The following is an 18,563-nucleotide window of genomic DNA, read 5'->3' as shown; positions in this document are numbered from 1 at the left end:
AAAATTCCTTACGGGGATATCACGCTCGTATGGAATCTGTGCAATTAGTGTAGAATACTCGTAGGTGTGTATGTATTTTTACGTTTGTATGCAAAAGTATAAGTAATAATAATCATTTTAGTTAGACATTGTCCGAATATTTTTGTTTATTAATTTATCCTGCCCACTGGTAAGTTACAAAGCTATAATGCTCATGCTATATATAATATTCTTACATACAAGGAAACCACTAGGTGCATACATTGGGACAAACAGGGTATTTCCAGATCGAGTTTCTTTTTAATATATTTATTTATTTAGACAATGACTATAATAGATTCGTATGGGCTAAGTAGTTATATTTTAAGGTTAATAGGCATTAAAAAAAAGAAGTGCAAACTAATTATTTATAATGAATATTCAAAAATTTCAATAGGCGATCTTTTGAGTATGAAAAATCTTTGTTAACAAATTTCCAGATTTTATTAAATTCAACTAAGACTCTAGTAATAGGAACCTTCCGAGCATAAAGAGATTTTGAGAGGCCATCATAGAAAAACTCCGAAATAATAAAGAAAATTCTCTCAGGAGTCACCGAACCATCAACAGCACCACGGATCAAAGCGAAAAAAGAAAAATTACATAAAGCGAAATGTAGGATTTTTTTTGGGATTCGTAAAATTCTAGCAGAATGGCACGTATAATATGGATATTAAGTGAATGATGAGTACGGAAGTTTGGAAAGTACAAACGCTGTATACAAAAGCTTCAGCGTATAAGAGTCGGAGAAATCGGAGCTATGACGCTTAACAAAACCAAACTCGGATTTGGATAACTTATGAATATTTTCAGTTACAATAATCCTCCAACAGAGGAATGGCGTTTGCCAGAAGTGATATTTTTTTTAATTACCCCATGCTAATTTGGTAAAAAATTACATTTATGATTTGCGAGGCTCATTTGGTGTCAGAATTAAATCCATGCTCTCAGCGGAATCGCCGAAAATTCGTTTTTCTCATCGAAGAAAACTGCATAGTTTGGTTGAATTAATCTTCTTTTGAAGCTCGTTTACAGTTGAAGGGATATGAAGGCGTGCTTAGTGTCCATTGTAGTCTGGTGGTGTGATTGGTGTTATTGGGATTTCTTCGCATTTGCAGCTGAACATACATATAAAAAATACGGTAACAACGCTTATTGGCCTTTTTTTGATAGATGGCGTGGTTTGTAATACAGCCGTCAAATAAATATTTTATTGCAATTGAAGTGTTCTCGGAAAGAATAATTTCACGACATTCTGCAACAAATTTTCTGCCATGATGGAACGATTTAATGTTTTAGGTTATTTTTTATAGAACTAACCAAAATATATATTTTATATTAATAAAGTAATAACTTCAACATTTAAAGATAACATTTAGCGCAAAATAGCCGAGGTGTAGACTCAAATATGCCTAATCGTCATTGAAATTTTCACCAAAATTATTATTTATGGATGAAAATTTAGACCTTCTACAGTACATATAAATTAATGAGTCTACATTCAATTTCATTTGGAGAATTTGTTTTAAACAAGAAACTCGAGCTTGAAAAGCCCTGTATATTTCGGTTTGCGAAAATTGTTGCGCACATCACGTATCCGCACCGGTGGTTTACAACTGCAAACACTTTTAGTACTGAGTGCTGGCGGTAGCACTTGTTTGTCGGAAAATATTTTTGCAACTATGTGTTCACAAATTGTTCTCATACTATTACATATCCATGCTTGTATTAGTTGCGCGTATTTCTACACTCTCCACCACATTTCCCTGCAGGTCTGCTCCGCTGTGTCGTATGCATGCGTGCGCGGTGGTCCCTTTACTCCGTGTGCAATTAATGAAATTCAATTACATTCGCATTTTGTGTTATTCTAAAGTAATTTTCGAACAAATAGTCTATTGCAACATTGTTTTGTTGCTACGTACATAGATAGCAGTATTTCTATTGTGGTTGGTGGCATACAAATACATATATAAATACATAATCGTATGAGTTATTTTGCATGTTCGTATAGAGATTTCTGTGTTTGAGTGCTTGCTGAAATTGAATTCTCTGTTAGTCAGCTCAAGTTGGCTTATTGCATTCGTAGTTGATTACTCCATAAAACTAAATGTATGAAGATAGAAAATTATGTATTTACGATTTGATAGGGATTTTGTAAGTATTAAAATCTAAATTTAATTTCATGGGTGCTGAAAAAGATTTTTTGATTCGGCCAATCGGTATAATAGCTCCTTTCTACCGTGACACTCTGTAACTTAGAAAATAAATTTCACAAAGAAATACAGTATGTCACATTATAGCGAAATTATAATTACCAGGAGCAGGTTAATGACTGCATTGTAAAGGTTTTGGGGGTAGGTATTTGCCGTTGAAGTTTTGAAAAACAGAATTTAAATAAAATGTTTGTTTTGATCATTCAGAGTTTGTCGGTCATATACTTGGCGCAAAATTACGACAAATTTTAATAAAAAAGTTAAAAAATTGCAAGACTTTTTTTATTTCTTATACGAAGTGTGACAGTTTTTGTTATATAATGAGCTATAATTTTAATAAAAAGGAATAAGTATTAATCAGCCAAAAAAAGCCTTTTTCGTCTTAGCATCACAGTCCTTGGTGAATCATTGCTTCATTCACAACCTTTCGCCCTCCGTTTCTATCTAAGGCTACTTTCTTCCAACGCCGCACGTTCAGCTTTGCAAGGCCATCTTCAACGTCTTCGAGCTATCTCTTTTTGGATCGTCCCCTTTTTTGGTCTCCAATAGGGCGTATTTCAACTGCTTTTCGGGTTTTTATTTCCTTGGGCATTCTAAACATGTGTCCAAGCCATCTTATCCTCTTAAATTTTATACATTTTTTCTCAGTTTCGTTATTTGTTAAAAGTTCCAGCTCATGATTATGTCTTATTCGATAAGAACGGTCCTGCAGTCTTATTGGTCTATACATTTCTCGTAGAATTCTTCTTTCGAAGACCATTAGCTGATTAATGCCATTAGTTTTTAACGTCCATAGTTCGCAACCATAGGCAGGCACAGGGCGGATGAAGGTTTTGACCATCCTTAACGGGATAATAATTTTGACTTAAGCAGGTTCAAATTCGAGTAATAAGACTTATTTGTTGCTAAAACTCTGTCATTAATTGTCATGACATATCCTTATTGGCTGGTATTTTGATACACAAGTATGCAAATTCTTGCACATTCTCGAATACATAGTCTCCGATTAGCAAGTCATCACTGCTTAAACCGGAGCTGAACCGGACCATGCACTTCATTTTTGCTGTATTAATTCTTAGCCTAGTAATTCATACTATTTTCTCTAGTTTTTATCGTATATCATCTGCATACGCACAAAGCTGGAATAGCTTCAAAACCAAATAAAACGTTGGGGTGATATTAGGTTGATAAGCGCTTTACCTTTTATTATAATTTTCTATATAATAATTCAAAAAAAGATTGATAGAAGTGTGATCTATGTTTTGAGGTTAAAATTGGTTGAAGTTATGCATACATATTTTATATACAATATATTTCTTAAATAAATGGCTTTTCAAAAAGCTGTTTTCAAATAAAACATGTATAAATTTAGATTCTTATAGGGTTCAATTATTTTTATTGAAAACACGGCTCTTAATAATTGAATACTTTTGAAGTGACAATCCTTGCTCGAGTGTCAATCTGGGTTTTTTGATTAATATAGAATAGACTGTCGAGGGCGCGTCTCCGTTTCGTTTATTGTGATGATAATAATATTTCCCTCTAACAACTGGACAGGGCACGCACATTTCAGATGCATTTCTGTAAATCGCGTGCTCCTTGGACCTTTTATGCGGGTCGGTTATGGGAAGATTCGGTTAAGTCAACCGAGAAAACCTGATTGAAATTGTTTGTTATGTGATTTATACTAAGCCCAACTCATAAAGTAAGTCATGTGCGAGCTTTTGTGTTCTTTGAGTTACTTTCGGTCTGCTCTTAGACAGAAGGCCTAACCTTTTGATAGAAACTAATTCTTTATGTGGTCTGTATTGAGCCCAATTCATAAAGTGCGCAATTTGTTAGTTCTTCGTTGAACGCAGCATTTTTCTAAATAAATTTAAATCATAACTGTTTAATATCTCTCTAGATTTTGTTCAGTTGCTCTTTTTTTACTATCTATTCTATCCATAAAATTTTAAATATAAAAAGAGGCGAACTTCGCATGAATTAATAAAGAAAAGCTTTGGTAACACAATTTCTAACACTAACCACTTTAAGAGGATAAATCACTTTAAAGACAAAAACAGCTACATTTGAGAACTGTGCAGCAAGAGTCTACCACTTTTGCATAGGCGCCTAAAATTTTTCTAAGATAAAATAATGAAGCAATGTTTTTTCAATTGATAAAATGATAAAAATTATTTGAAGAAGGTCGCTCAGGTAAAGTTTAAAATTTCTGAAGCTGACTTTAAAATGAAATTAATACCGAAAAATTACAGAAGAAATAGAAGTACGAAAAAAGTTAAAAAAAATCGTTAATACCACTTGAACTGGGATATATATGTATAACAAATACTAGCTCCCACACCTTGTATTATACAAGAAATAAGATTTATAAATAAAAGAATTTAATTGCAATTAATTAATAAAATAATAGACGCTATTCACGAAGCCTTAAAATGGCTAAAGATAAACAGAATATCAACAACGGATATCTGCAAACTATTAGATAGCCAAGCTGCCCAACGAGACCTGGATGCATTCCAAACAAAATCAAGGAGTGTCTTAAGTTGTCGCCAATCTCTAAATGAGATGGCCAAGCAATATCGTAAAATCTTATGCTGGGTTCCAGGCCACAGGGATATACCAGAGTTCTGTAGGCCAGACCAACTTGCAAGAGAAGGTACCTGTATGCCAGACATAAGTAATTTTATGGATATACCTCTCGCAATTTATAAGCTTCTCATTAAGGACGCACTAAACAGTTCTACAAATAAAAGATGGATTAGCGTTAATACCTGTGAAATTGCTAGGCAAACATGGCCAAGGCTAAATTTATGTATGTCCAAGAGTAGTAAAACTGAGTAGACTTTAAACCAGGACCTTAGTAGGGGCCCTAATAGGACATTGTCTCATGCAAGGAGATTAGGCGCTTACACGCATGATTTTTGTCGTAGCTGCAGAAATGAGGAGGAGTTGGAAACAATTCAACCTCTATTTGCACATGTTCAGCTCTAGCCAGAAGCGGGAACCGATTTTAAAAATCCTACTTCTTAACGAATATAGATAATCTATACACTTTAGGTATCAACAACCTTTTACGCTTTGTCAAAAGCTCAAGATGGTTCAATATGGAGAGGGAAATGTAGCCCGGCCCCCGCGGCTCACAACGGACCCATTACGTGGCCTAAGTGGCATCGTTGTCTCTATGTGTGATGCGGCCGCCAAACGTAACCAACCTAATTAATTTTAGAAAAAAATAATTTTTTGGAACATTTTGAATGTTGTTTCCATTTCTACGGGATAGAGTTGCAAACAATTGGCCATGTGGACAAACATGGATATTTAAGGTCGAAAACGGCCATCTGTGTTTTTTCTTCAGTTTTGATGTTTGTCACTGCAAAACATTATATGGAATTTGGAAATTGTTGGAATCGAAATTCCACATTCCTCCGATGATCAGGAGCTTAGTTTCTTTACATAGTGTTGACAGATTTACATTGCGTAAATATATTGTAGGAGCTCTTACTGTAAACATTATTTTATGTGGCGCCATTCCGAGAGGATTGAGAGAATTTAGAATATCTAGTACTGTGTCTACCGAACAGAAAGGTTTTTCTTCCGCATTACATTTTGAAAATGTTAAGATATTAATTGTTAGTTGCATTGGTAGTTGATAATATTGCTCGCTCTTTAAGCTTGATTGATGACTTAGCTATAAGGCTACTAATGTCAGGTTATGCTTTCTCAACATAATAAGATTTTTAATATTTTGAATAAAAATACAAATATTTGTCAGGTCGATTTTTTTCATATTTACGGCAAATTTTCAGCAAGTTATAGGAAAAAGTGCATTACTGTCTCCAGCGCTAAGAATTTTCATATTTATTTTGGAGGCTGCAGTGCTTTTATATACGGGTAAAGATAAGAGAATATCAAAGATGCGTTCACTTCTTCAGCATGCTAGAACAGTCTTGTATATACAAAGGTAAATATAGTATCTACTTTTGGTTAAAAGTTATATTAGAAAATTATGCTGAAAACCAAGTACTGCAAGTTTCGGCTCGTTCGTTTAAAAATACTGTTTCACCTTTTTTTGATTTAATTCATCATTACAGTTTCCCAATGTGGTGAAATGTGCTTGTTTGTAGCAACACAACAATAAATCAGCAGACAGAATTTTGAAAAATTTTGTCCTAAGAATCCTGAAAAGCAGAACACAATGAAAATAATAGAAATGCAAAGCGTGGCATTGTCAAATGCAAAAAACGAAGTGGCATTAAGCAACAAAACAAATGAGCAGGTTCGTGCGCGCACTTTTTCGCCTCTTTGCTTTGGCTGCTTCTTGAACGCAGCTCGGCACATTTTGCATACAGCGCACAAACGCACAAACAACTTTTTTGTGAAAAAGTGTCATTTTTGTTTTAAAAATTCTAATTGATGCAGAACAAAAGAAAATGTTTCAAAGTTTAACTGCAAAAAAGAAATATTTCGATAGATTGGTTTTTTCTGTAACAGCAACAATTGATGATTTTTTATCACATTTTTTCGGATTGCCACGCAAATTGTGTTAAATTTAACCTTCTCGGAAAGTTAACCTTTAAAATGCGAAAAACCCTTTGCAAATCGGAGCAGTCCATTCGAAGCTAATGTTAAGTTAAGTTAAACGTATTTCGTGTCTACTTGAATCCATTCCGACTTAGTGCCGCGCAGTAAGTGGTTTTGAATATAGCGTTTCAATTTCAACAAGAATTGATCGAAATTCTGCTCGGTCAACTAAATTATTTTCTTTTTTTAGAGAAATTAACATTTTAAAATAATAAAATAAATCACAAGACCATTATATTGCCATACCAGCCCCATATAACTCGTATGTCAAATTATCGCCATCCTACTGCCTTTGCTTTCTTAAGTTTTCGTTAACTCCTGCCTCACTTGCAGCTACAATTCAATGCTTGAGCGTTTGTTATTCTTGAAACAATTAGTTTCCAAAATAATTTACTTTATCATAAACTATGTGTGGAAAAGTTTTACTATGATAAGTGGGCAAAGTATTTCCTAATTTAACAGAGAACTTATTCTGCGCTTTTATTTTGCCAGTGGAATATTTTTGAAATGAGCTTTCGCTCTACATATATGAAGAGGATACCATAAGTTGGAAACATCTTTTAAGATATGCATTATACTGCGTTTTTATACGAATATTAGGTTTATTTATTGCGCCATATTAAGCGCATATATTACATACATACATACTATTACCGCCGATAATAATTTCAATTCGAATATAATAAGCCACTTACAAAAAGCAGCAAAGCAGTAAATTTCAACTGTACGTTTACATTTGAGCGAAAATATAAATTTAGATATATACGCAAGTATGATACTACATAGATATTTTTTTGTTTTTGCCAAAGAGATAGCTTTCGTATACATAGGTATTGCGTTGCCGCACACTCACTCAAGCGTAAACGCATAAAAATATTTTACAGAATTTATTAGCTTCACTGGCGAAATTGAAGTATTTACAAGCGACAGCTAGTAAAAGTGGACTAGAGCCAGAAATTCAAAGCGAACAGTAAATAAGCTAAGGTACCCGGCGCGTGTCTGTGCTTGTATTGTGTAGTGTATGTATGTTTGTGCGTGCAATAGCGCCGCACCACAGGATCAAGCGAAGCGATTGAAAATTCTGTAATAGAAGTGGTTGCGAAGAGAGTTGGAAGTAGGGTTGCGGTTGCTAGGCTGCAATGGCGGCAATAACATCGCGACGAGCTTCGTTGGTGCTCACAGTAAGCAACAAAAATATGAAAATAAATAATCTACAGGAAAACGGATGCTAAGATGCGGAAGCATTAGAGGACTGCAGAATAAAGATGAGTTGTTGGCACACCAAGAAAAGCTATTCCATGGCGATGGCGGCGACGAAGAAGCTACGCGCTACCGTCCAACACTTGGAAATTATTCTTATGCTGCTACTTTAACTCGCGCTAGTGAATTTATGAATTGCAGCAGGCGGGCTGAAAACGCTATGTGCAATAACAGTACTTCTATCACTTTTCGCATCCGCATTGACTAAGCTTTGTTTAATCCAAGCTGGTGACCGCTAAACATTTTAATTTTCTTTTATTGAGGACGCGTGTTGGCTTGAGTACACCGCGGGTGGGCGGGATGGCGCATAGGTAGCGCAGATGTACCTTGCCTTGTTGGCGGCGTTTTGCGTTAATTGGCGGAGCGTGCGGTTAGCGCAGTTGGTTTTCTGGCATCAGTTATGCACATTCGCGCGAAAATTTAAATCTTTTAAAACTGGTAATTTTTTACACTTTACTCGAAAAATTTTAATAATTTAAATAGCGAAACTTTGGGGAGCTGTTTAATGGAGGGTAGCTGAGAGCTTGACTTTCATCGATGGAACTTATTGGTGTCACAGTGCGATAAAATCAAACTTTTTTGAAAATAACAAGGGTCATGTATGTTTGTGGATTTTGGTAGAGGAGACACCAAAAAAACAAAACAAAAAAAATTACGTGTATTGGCGATTTAAAAGTGTATGTCTGAACTTTTTTGGGAGGTGTCAAAATTGTCATAATTTTGCACATTTTTATGGTGAATGGGCAAGGGAAACTATGTGATCCTTAAATTTTATATATTGTATATAAGTATAAAAAGTTCAGCAGTTTTGTATAAAAAATAGCGGTGAAAATTTTTGTAAAATATTTTAACCCTGTAACACTTCAAAAGATGTGCCGTTTTGCCTCTTTTGTGAAAAAGGGCAAAAATATTCATAATAGAGGGATATAACGGATTAAAAAAAAGAACACAAAAATATTTTTCATAAAATTCTACTATAAGCCTCTTCATACACCGAAGCTTAAAATGCAACTTAAAGTTTCACATCGCCGATATACGTAATTTGTTTTTCTCCCTCTTCATTCTTAGAAGTTCTTTGTGGAAAGCGTGCTATTTTTTTGTTTTTTTGCTACAGTGATATCTAAGTTGTTGTAGTGGGGGAAAAGGAAAAGAAAGTTGTTGCGTAAGGGGAAACATTTAAAATGCAGTGCAAATATTTTGCAAATATCAGCTAACCAAGAAATTGCTACAGAGAATTTACTACAGAAAATGTGTTATAAAAAATGTCTGAAATTCCTTTTGAGTTGTTTTCACTCACCAATAGTACCCTCTTCAAATGCTCCATATATTTTTCTTTAAGCATCAACATCATTGACATGACAAGGACTCAGAACATCGTGATAGCCAAACTCGGAAAATATACAGCACAGTTTTCATACAGACGAATACGCTTACTATCCTGTCTGTCCAAATTATTTGATCATAGATGACTCATTTGCTCTATAAATAAATTGTTATACCAATACATTAATTTGAATTTTGAGAAAATCACGATATATTGGAACAAGCTAATCCAATCACCACTGAAATCAGGAAAACATTTGAGGAAAGATGCTACTGTTCTCCAATTTTTCTTGATGTTACTCAAGCATTTGACAAAGTGCGGCATTATGGACATAAATAAAATGAAAAAAAGAGGTTGTCTGTAAAGTCAGATTACTGACGATAGTTTAACGTGACAACGTCATAAGAAAATACTAATGGAATGGTTGCATTTTTCAAAGGAAAATTTTAATTTTATTTGTTTGATAGATATTTTGTATGGTTATAGAGAAGGAGGTAAATGAAATCGCAATGGAATTGATCAAGTTACATTTACACAAACGTGAAAAATTACGAAACATTTATCAAATTCATGAAAGATATGTTAAATTTCGATTGTGCATCAGACGTTTATAAGTCAACAACACTAAGAGGCAACATCATCGATTTGACTTTTTCAAGACACATTATACTCGAAACACCACCTTTCATTTCCTATTTTTCCTATCATCGTCCTATTCTCAACAGAGAAATGGTTCATTACCATGCACACAGCAAGAAGGCATATGCAAATACAAATATGTGAATTTATATACATATGCGCATATACATCATATATATGTTCACTCAAGTAGGAGAGAGCCAGATGTCGAACGTTGCCGAACGCGGGGGCCGATTGTGCCTCTTTGTCGTTCGTTCCGCGCTCTCGCTTGCAGTTCAAGCAAGGTAACGACGCATGAGCAAGATAACGCGGCATGAGCAAGATAACGCCGTATGAGCAATGTCACGCCGCATTTTTTGGTGCGTGCAGCCGGCTATATATAATTATAAGACGTTATCACGTCAAACTCTTACGCCACTAAAATTTTATAAAATCTTGGAATCATATTTAGCTAATAGGCGATTTGATATAAAAACCTCTTAATTTATTTCTGAATGGCTGGTGGTTCTAAATATAGCGTATGAGACCCAACGTTTTACTAGTGCAAAATAAACACTCTACCGAAAATATTCATAGAGATCTGCACATAACTAAGGTCAAATCGGAAGTGGAGAACAGCAGAGTAAAATATATAACAAAAATGCTAAGTTATCTAAATCCGTTGGCAAACGTTTTATGCCATACAGTAAAACTACCACGCTAGCAAAGCATAGATCTACAAACCTTTTAAAGAGCGATGTTTCCCCAAGATGGCTCAGAATGTGAGCTAATAACTTACAACTTTAGAGTTCCGATATGAAAACTTATTATCAGTTAGAACTTATACAGTAAATGAGCTGTAATCACTCCATTAGACACAGACATAGACAACTTCGAAATTCTAAACTCTGAATGTCAAATGAGATCTTTTCACTGCGTCAGTTAACATGCCGATGCATGCGTTTTCCGAAATATATGTACCGCAAGTAGTAGATTTGATTGCTTCAAGTGAAAAAGTATTGGCAGTTTTAGAAACAACAAGAGGTATTAATAGGCCTCTATTTAGTTACCATGTAAATTTATTAAATTTCTACCCCCATCCAGTTTTAACTACAGTTTACATTTAATTGAAATTATATACCATATTTCAGTGCCCAAATTTGCATGCCATTGTTGTTGGAACAAAGCTCACAAACTCTATTTCAGAGAGCGAATTCTCGATCAGTGAAATGGTGAAATTAAAACTTTTCTCCCGTTTTTATATTATTACATCTTACTATGGATTCGCATACGTTGAAAAAATAAAAAAAGGAATGTAAGATTAAAGAAAGGGGGTGCAATGAAAAATTTTGCACAGTTTCCTGTTGCGTGTAAAATTGAAGCCACCTGTCAAAATATTTGCACATGAAATTTTTTTTCACTAAAGATGTATGTTGTTTGTGTAAAAATGAGGAAGGAAGTCCGAGGCAAGCGCGAATAAAAAAGACTTTTTACGTTGGATGGAAGTGTACGTGTATATCGCTGACGACATATGTTAATTGTTTATGGTTGAATGAAATGTGAAATATACGCAGGGTTACAAAGAAAGTCGTGTCTTCATTTCATTTTCATTTTATTTAAGTCTATGATTACAAGAGCCTTACAGACCAGATGTATATATTTGCTTAAAATTAAATCTTGCATACTAGAGCAAAATAGAGCAATTATGAATAGTGGGACGCAATATTCAAATGGAAAAGAAATCTTGGCATAGCAAAATCTGGGTCGAGTAGTCTGTGGATAATAAAGGGGTTTTCAATAACAGGTGTTAGGTGTTAAACAGCAGAGATGATTAACGAGTTTTTATGGCCGAAATTGGATGGTATTGATCTGGACAACGTTTATTTTCAACAAGACGGCGCAACGAAACCAGCCACTTTGCAATTCGGTTATGGAAATTAAGCGTGGTCGTGGTGGTCATTTGCCTGATGTTATTTTCCACTCTTAAGGGGACTACTGTAAACGGCCATATTTTCCCTGATTTTCATTAAAATTATTTAAAATGAAGAAGTCAATATATATTTTTCAAAATTGGTATATAGTTTATTTATATTTTTTTTTATTTTAATCATTTAAAAAAATGAATTTTGGGGCGAATTTTCCTACTATTTTTGCTTCGAAAAAATTATTTTTTCGAAAAATTTTCGAATTGTAAATTCACATAGAAAGTAATATCATTAAAAAAGATGTGCGAACATTTTCAGTGAGATCGGTCAATAACTTTTCGAGTTATCGTGTACACCAATTCGAAAAATATAGTTTTGAGAAAAACGCGTCTAAAGTCGGCAACGCAACTATACCTCTCCCAGCGCTGGAACGCAAAGAATAGAGTCGTCACGGTTGACGATCTATAATGTAAGAAATACTTAAATTTACGTTCAAATTTTGTTTGACATATTCTTAAAGGATTATATTAACATTTTATGAAAAAAGAAAAAAAATTGTTTCGAAATTTTACCGGTATTTGTCCCCTTAATTTATGTAGCCTCTTAGTGCGACCCATTTTCCAAATATAGAATTGCAGCTCAAAAACCAAATGTGAAAATAATAAATGAAAACCAACATTTAACACCCTGACAGCTAGAGCTCTCTTTTATATTAGATATAAAATCATTTATATTAAAAAATAGAATTTTTCTTTGAATATCAAAATAACACCTTTTATTGGAAAACCCTTTATTTAACTCATTAAGCGCCACCGTAATAGGAGCAAAGTTAGAGCAATTTGATTTGACTGTTTTGATATTAAAGGGATAGTAAAACCGTTAAGTTCCTCTGTTCAAGAACTTCGGGATAATCAACAGAACCTCAAGTAATATAAAAAAACCATCAGCAACTGATGGGGACGTTTATTGGCAAGAGGCCGCTGATTTATTAGCACGCACCGAGCACTGTAAGGTTGTAAGGGATTAGAGAAGTTAAGTGGTTGCAGAGCGAATCGAATAAAGATGCGTTATACCCTTTGAATTCTATTTGAATAATAGACAGCATTAATGGGTAGAATGAACTAGGAGTTATATACATCTTTTCTAGTGATCTTTAAAATCTCTCCATACATAAAGTACCATAAGCCTTCGGCAGTATCTGATTAACATGATTTGCGAATGTAAAGCCAGAGTCAATTGTTCCGCATAGATGAGGAAACTTTTTAACTTTAGAAAAAACAGCATTTGATAAACCATAAGAGGATGGAATGACATTGCGAGTTTTTGAAAAGGTGGCATGAAAATATTGTTTATATTAAGTAAAAGCTTATTTTGGACCCTTCAAGCGACAAGGCTGCTTAAATTTCCCTGCGCTAAAGAGGTATCCGATTGCCAAGTTACTTTACTAAACTAGTGTTTAAAACAGCGCCAAGAATATTGCCCTGTAGGACACCCGAGGAGCCTATAAAGGTGTAGGCGGTGTTCCACAAGGCTCGGTGTTTAGGTGAACACTTTCAAATGCTATGTATGACGGTATCCTCAAGCTTGAGCTTCCTGAAGATACTACCCTCATTCGATACGCAGACGACATTGCGTTGGTGGTAGTGGGAAATCATCTGGACGTGTTGCAAGCGTTGTGCAACAATGCAATTGTAAGAATTAGAAGATGGCTTAAAAATGTGTAGTTAGAGCTTGCAGCTCAAAAACCTGAAGTCGTATGACTGACAACACGACGGGTAGGTGAAGAGTTAGTGATTACGGTAGCTGACCATGATATAAGGCCGTAGCCATATATCAAATATCTGGGAGTACTCATTGACTCGCACTGTCTCAGATGACGCAATCCATGTGATAATGGGAATGGTGCATATCGACCTTCTCGCGGTTGAGATGTATAGGTTACATAACACCATTGGAAAAATGGCAGATATGCACGTAGGTCCCGGAATATGCACGTAGGTCCCTAGGAAGAGCTCCTTAACACAATGTACAGAACAGAATGACTATAACAGACGATTGAGTAATAATATACTCACAACGGCCTCCTGATGTACTACTTAACGGTGAAGTTCCAGGAGGACATACCGGAGTTGTGTTAAAGTCCCATGCCACGGCTTCGGCAATAGGCTTTTGATGCTTCCCCTCCTCGCCAAGAAAAAAGTGTAGGATTGAGTGCATTCAATTTGTGTAAACGATTTTCTTTTGGAAAGATAAGAACTGAACCATGACATGAAAATTGAAACAACACTTAAGCTTTCGAGTTTCAGCAATAGGATATTAAAAAAGTCTGTACATATGTAAGTAATGTCGTCTTGACAACTACTCTGAAGTGAAGAGATACAATATTGTGAAAATATCGGGAGAGTGGTAACTGTGGAGTGCCCACAGGTAAAATATATAATTATAAATGAGATTTAATGGCATGTAGATAGGCAAGCTGTATTTTTAAAGAAAATATTATATGAGGAAATCCCATCCAGGTAATTTTTCAACGACGATTGAAGTTCAGCAATACTATTAATGATGTCTAATTCATTCATAGACATTGAACTAATTTCAACAGTTCGCGCATAATTAATATTAAAGAGGTATACAAGTATAGGAAACCTGAAGTTTGGAATCAAAATTTGGGGAACATGAAAAAATCTGCGAACATAGTTATGGAATCGCATAAGCTCTCTGAGAAATTGTTATTGCAGGTCATGCACGTTGGTATATTTGTGTGTGTGTATTCCCAAAACTCCTTGGCGTTTGATTTCAGTTCTTCTACAAAACGCAGTATTATTATTATTATTATTAGAAGGCCATTACGCACTGCGACCAGAGTTGATCTATTGTGCAAGACCTATTTTGTAACCCTAGAGTTTAAGGCTTTTTATAAATTTTAGCACTATTGTGGGTTTGTTGTTCCAAAGATTACATGGAGATACTACGATACCACCAAGGTGGTGAAGTCTTTGTCTGCCCAGCGCAGGACATTCACAAAGCACATGTTCTGAGCTTTCTATATCCATTTCGCAAAAGCGGCAGACATTGGTCTCTGATAGACCAATGTTATTTAAATGATACCTCAGGCTGCAGTGACCTGTGAGGTATCCTGTTAGAAGACGCAGATCTACTCTGTTTAGTGAGAGTAGCTTGTCTGATATTCCTTTGTTGGGACTAAGAAATTGTCTGGCTTGACGCTGACCGGCACAATTTAGCCAGTGTGCAGCAAATTTCCTTTCTTCCCATTTCCTGAGGAATTCATTAATGTGGCTTTTCGTGAGTCCACAGAAAGGCTCAGGACCAGTAAGTTGCATATTTGCTCCTTGTTTTGCGAGGTCATCAGCCATTTCATTCCCCTCATGCCCTTCATGTCCCGGAATCCAGACTAGATTTACTGTGTTGAGGTTTCCTAACATGTTGAGAAGGTTTAGGCAATCATTTACCAATTTAGAGGTGATAGTTGTTGATAGAAGGGCTTTTAGAGCCGCTTGACTATCAGAGAGTATATAGATGTGAGTACCTCTCATTTTCCTGCGAAGGCATTCTCTCACACATATTTCAATGGCATGTATTTCTGCCTGGAATATTGTTGGGTAGAGTCCCATCGGAATCGATTTTTTAAATTTAGGCCCATTGATTCCTGCCCCTGCTCTACCATCTTCCAGCTTGGACCCATCAGTGAACCATAATTGAGATCCAGGCTTGAAATTGATAGAATTAGTTCTCCAAGTTGTTCGTTCATTAATAATAATTCGGAAGTTTCTGTAGAGAATGGTTTTGGGAGATATTGTATCCACCCTGTGTAGTATAGGAGTGTGTCGAAAGTCTTCTAAGATCTTTAGATGTCCTCTCATATCTCCACTTTTAAGATCGGCGTTGCCTTTTAGTCTTAAGGCACTCAATCTTGCTTCTTTTTCAATTAAGATGGGAAGCGGTGGTATACCTAGGAGCACGCCCAAAGCGCCAGTTGGGCATGTTTTCATTGCTCCTGTTATACCGATGCAGATGAGGCGGTACAATTTATTAAGATCGCTTGCCGCCTTTCGTTGCTTAACTTTGGGCCACCATGCTATGGAAGCATAAGTGACTATAGGCTTAACAACTGTAGTGAATGTCCAGTAGGTCATTCTGGGGCTGAGCCCCCATGTTTTACCAAAAAGCCTTGTGCAGGCATAGAATGCTCTTGTGGCTTTTACAGTAACTTTCTCAAGATGCGAGTTCCAGGTAAGCGCTTTGTCAAGGTTGATACCAAGGTAGTTCGCCTCTGTGGAGAGTTGTAGAGTCGATTCATTCAGGACAGGACATTTGATGTTGATATTCCTTTTCCTGGTGAACGGCACTAGCGCAGTTTTAGATGGGTTGATAGAGAGCCCTTTGTCAGTGCACCATTTGTTGATTATGTTGAGGGCTTGTTGCATGCGGTTAGAGATGGTCTCTTCATGCCAGCCCACTATATATACTACCAGGTCATCAGCATAGCCCTGGGTGTGGAATCCTAGGTTGTTCAGTTTGTGGAGAAGTTCATCTATTACTAGTGTCCACAGAAGAGGAGAGAGTACTCCCCCTTGCGGGCAACCTCTTGTGGCCTTGATAGACTTTATTCTTCCTCCTAATTCTGTACTGATCGTTCTGGATTTCAGCATCGATATAGTCCATCGTCTGATGGGTTTAGGTACGTCCTTTTGAGATAGGGCATTGTTGATTGCCTCATAGGACGTATTATCGAAAGCTCCTGTTATGTCAATAAAAGCGCAAAGTGCGATTTGTTTTGACTCAATAGCTTTTTCAATAATGGTTACCAGACTGTGTATTGCAGTCTCAGTAGATTTACCTTGTTGGTAGGCAAATTGAAGTTGGTGCAGTGGGAAATTAACCAAGTTATTCTCCCGTATGTGCTGATCCAATATTTTTTCCATTGTTTTTAGGAAAAATGAGCTGAGGCTAATCGGTCTGTATGACTTAGGCAATTGCTCGGGTTTTTTCCCTACCTTTGGAATGAATACGACCTTTACCTCAGCCCATTTCGTAGGGATATAACCTAGCAATAGGCTTGCTTTATATAGTCTGGACAAAGTAGGGACAATGTATTGGCTTCCCTTTTGCAGAAGGCAAGGGAATATCCCATCAGGTCCAGGAGATTTGTATGGGCTAAATGTAGATATAGCCCATTGTACCCGATTTTCATGGAATAGCTTATTTGCCAGCTTTAGGTCCTCTCTGTCAGCATCAATGGTAGGTTCTACCAACATTGTGGACTCATGTAAAGCATGGCATCCCGGGAAATGGGTGTCCAGTAGAAGTTGGCTAGTTTCTTCTGGGTTTTTAGTGTAGCTACCATCTGGCTTTTTCAGGGTACATATGCCGTTTGAGTGATCCTTTGATAAGGCTTTCTGGAGGCGGATAGCATTAGGAAGATTTGAAATCTTATCACAGTGATCCCTCCAGGAAGCTCTCTTAGATTTCCTCAATTCTTTGTTAAAGTTGGTTAGAGCTCTTGAGTAGGAGACCCAGTCCCCTGTTTGTTTAGCTCTATTCCATAATACTCTGGTTTCATGGCGTAGTCTTGAAAGCGTACTATTCCACCAGGGGACATCCCTTCGTGGTTTTTTCACTTTTTCCTGACAGCTCTCATGAAATGCAGACGTAATGTTTGAGTGGAGTTCATTTGCCTCCATCTCAAGCTCTGATTTAAGCACCAGGTGATGCTTAGAGTAGTTAGCACTTTGTTCTAAGTTAAAGTGAAAGACATTCCAATTTATATTCTTTGGATTTCTGTAAATTGTTATGTGCGGTAAGGTAGCACCTAAGTCAAACCTGATAAGACTGTGGTCCGACATTGATGCTTCCCCGGACACATGCCAATTTGAGACTTCTGATAGTACATTTGGACTGCATAGGGTAAGATCAAGTACTTCCTCCCTTATTGCATTCCTAAATGTTGGTTCATTGCCTCGGTTTACTATTGATACATTATATCTAAGTAAGAATTCAAGAAGGCACTCACCTCTCGCATTGATGTTTGTGCTGCCCCATATCGTATGATGGGCATTCGCATCACATCCTATTATCCAGCGTAGGTGGTTCTCCTTGCAGTAGTTGACTAGGGCTACAAGTTCCCTTGTTGGAGCAGTTTCCTCATCTCCTGGAAGGTAGGCAGAGGCAATGATTACCTCGTGCTCGCCTTTGTCTGTTGGCACCTTGGTCCAGATCGCAACGAGATCGGTGGTAGTGAACTGCGAAATGGGAATGAAGGTTAAGTTATTGCTAATTAAGATTGCCGCTCTAGGGCGATCATTGTTGGCATAGATTAACTTACCATTAACATCTTGGAGTCCCTCAATGACTCTGTCACGTACCCACGGTTCTTGGATTAGAGCTATATCCAAGTTTTGTTTGTTAAACCTCCTTGCTAGTTCAGCCGAGGCAGCCTTTGCATGGTGGAGGTTTAATTGAAGGCATCCGAGTTGCCTTCTATTGTTGCTTAGGGTAGCGTGTGGCATTATCGCTACCCAGCAAGGCCGCTTCCTCAGCAGAGTGACGTTCGCCTTTTTTGGTCCTCTTTGGACCATTATTTTTCTTGTCGGCACGAAG

The 18,563-nt window shown here is 36.5% G+C and overlaps 1 protein-coding gene across 1 annotated transcript; it reads right to left on the bottom strand.

The window, feature by feature from the left end:
- Positions 1 to 1,075: 1,075 nt before the first annotated feature.
- LOC129244181 (uncharacterized) lies at positions 1,076 to 18,427 on the bottom strand. The gene is made up of 3 exons (XM_054881795.1): positions 18,289 to 18,427; positions 17,787 to 18,205; positions 1,076 to 1,136 (listed from the first exon to the last, which is right to left on the bottom strand). The coding sequence occupies exons 1-3, from the start codon at positions 18,295 to 18,297 to the stop codon at positions 1,076 to 1,078; spliced, it is 489 nt and encodes a 162-aa protein (XP_054737770.1). The 5' UTR covers positions 18,298 to 18,427.
- Between the last annotated feature and the right edge of the window lie 136 nt (positions 18,428 to 18,563).

Source organism: Anastrepha obliqua, chromosome 4 (assembly GCF_027943255.1).
Source record: "Anastrepha obliqua isolate idAnaObli1 chromosome 4, idAnaObli1_1.0, whole genome shotgun sequence".
Taxonomy (NCBI): Eukaryota; Metazoa; Arthropoda; class Insecta; order Diptera; family Tephritidae; genus Anastrepha; species Anastrepha obliqua.
Note: the sequence above shows the minus strand (reverse complement) of the source record. Positions and strands in the feature narration are given on the sequence as shown.

What these genes read in the sequence shown, in the direction of transcription:
- LOC129244181 (XM_054881795.1), bottom strand. An exon ending in TCGGACCACAGTCTTATCAG is followed by an intron (nt 1,137 to 17,786) that starts GTTTGACTTAGG and finishes ATGTATGTTCAG; the next exon opens with CTGCAAATGCGAAGAAATCC.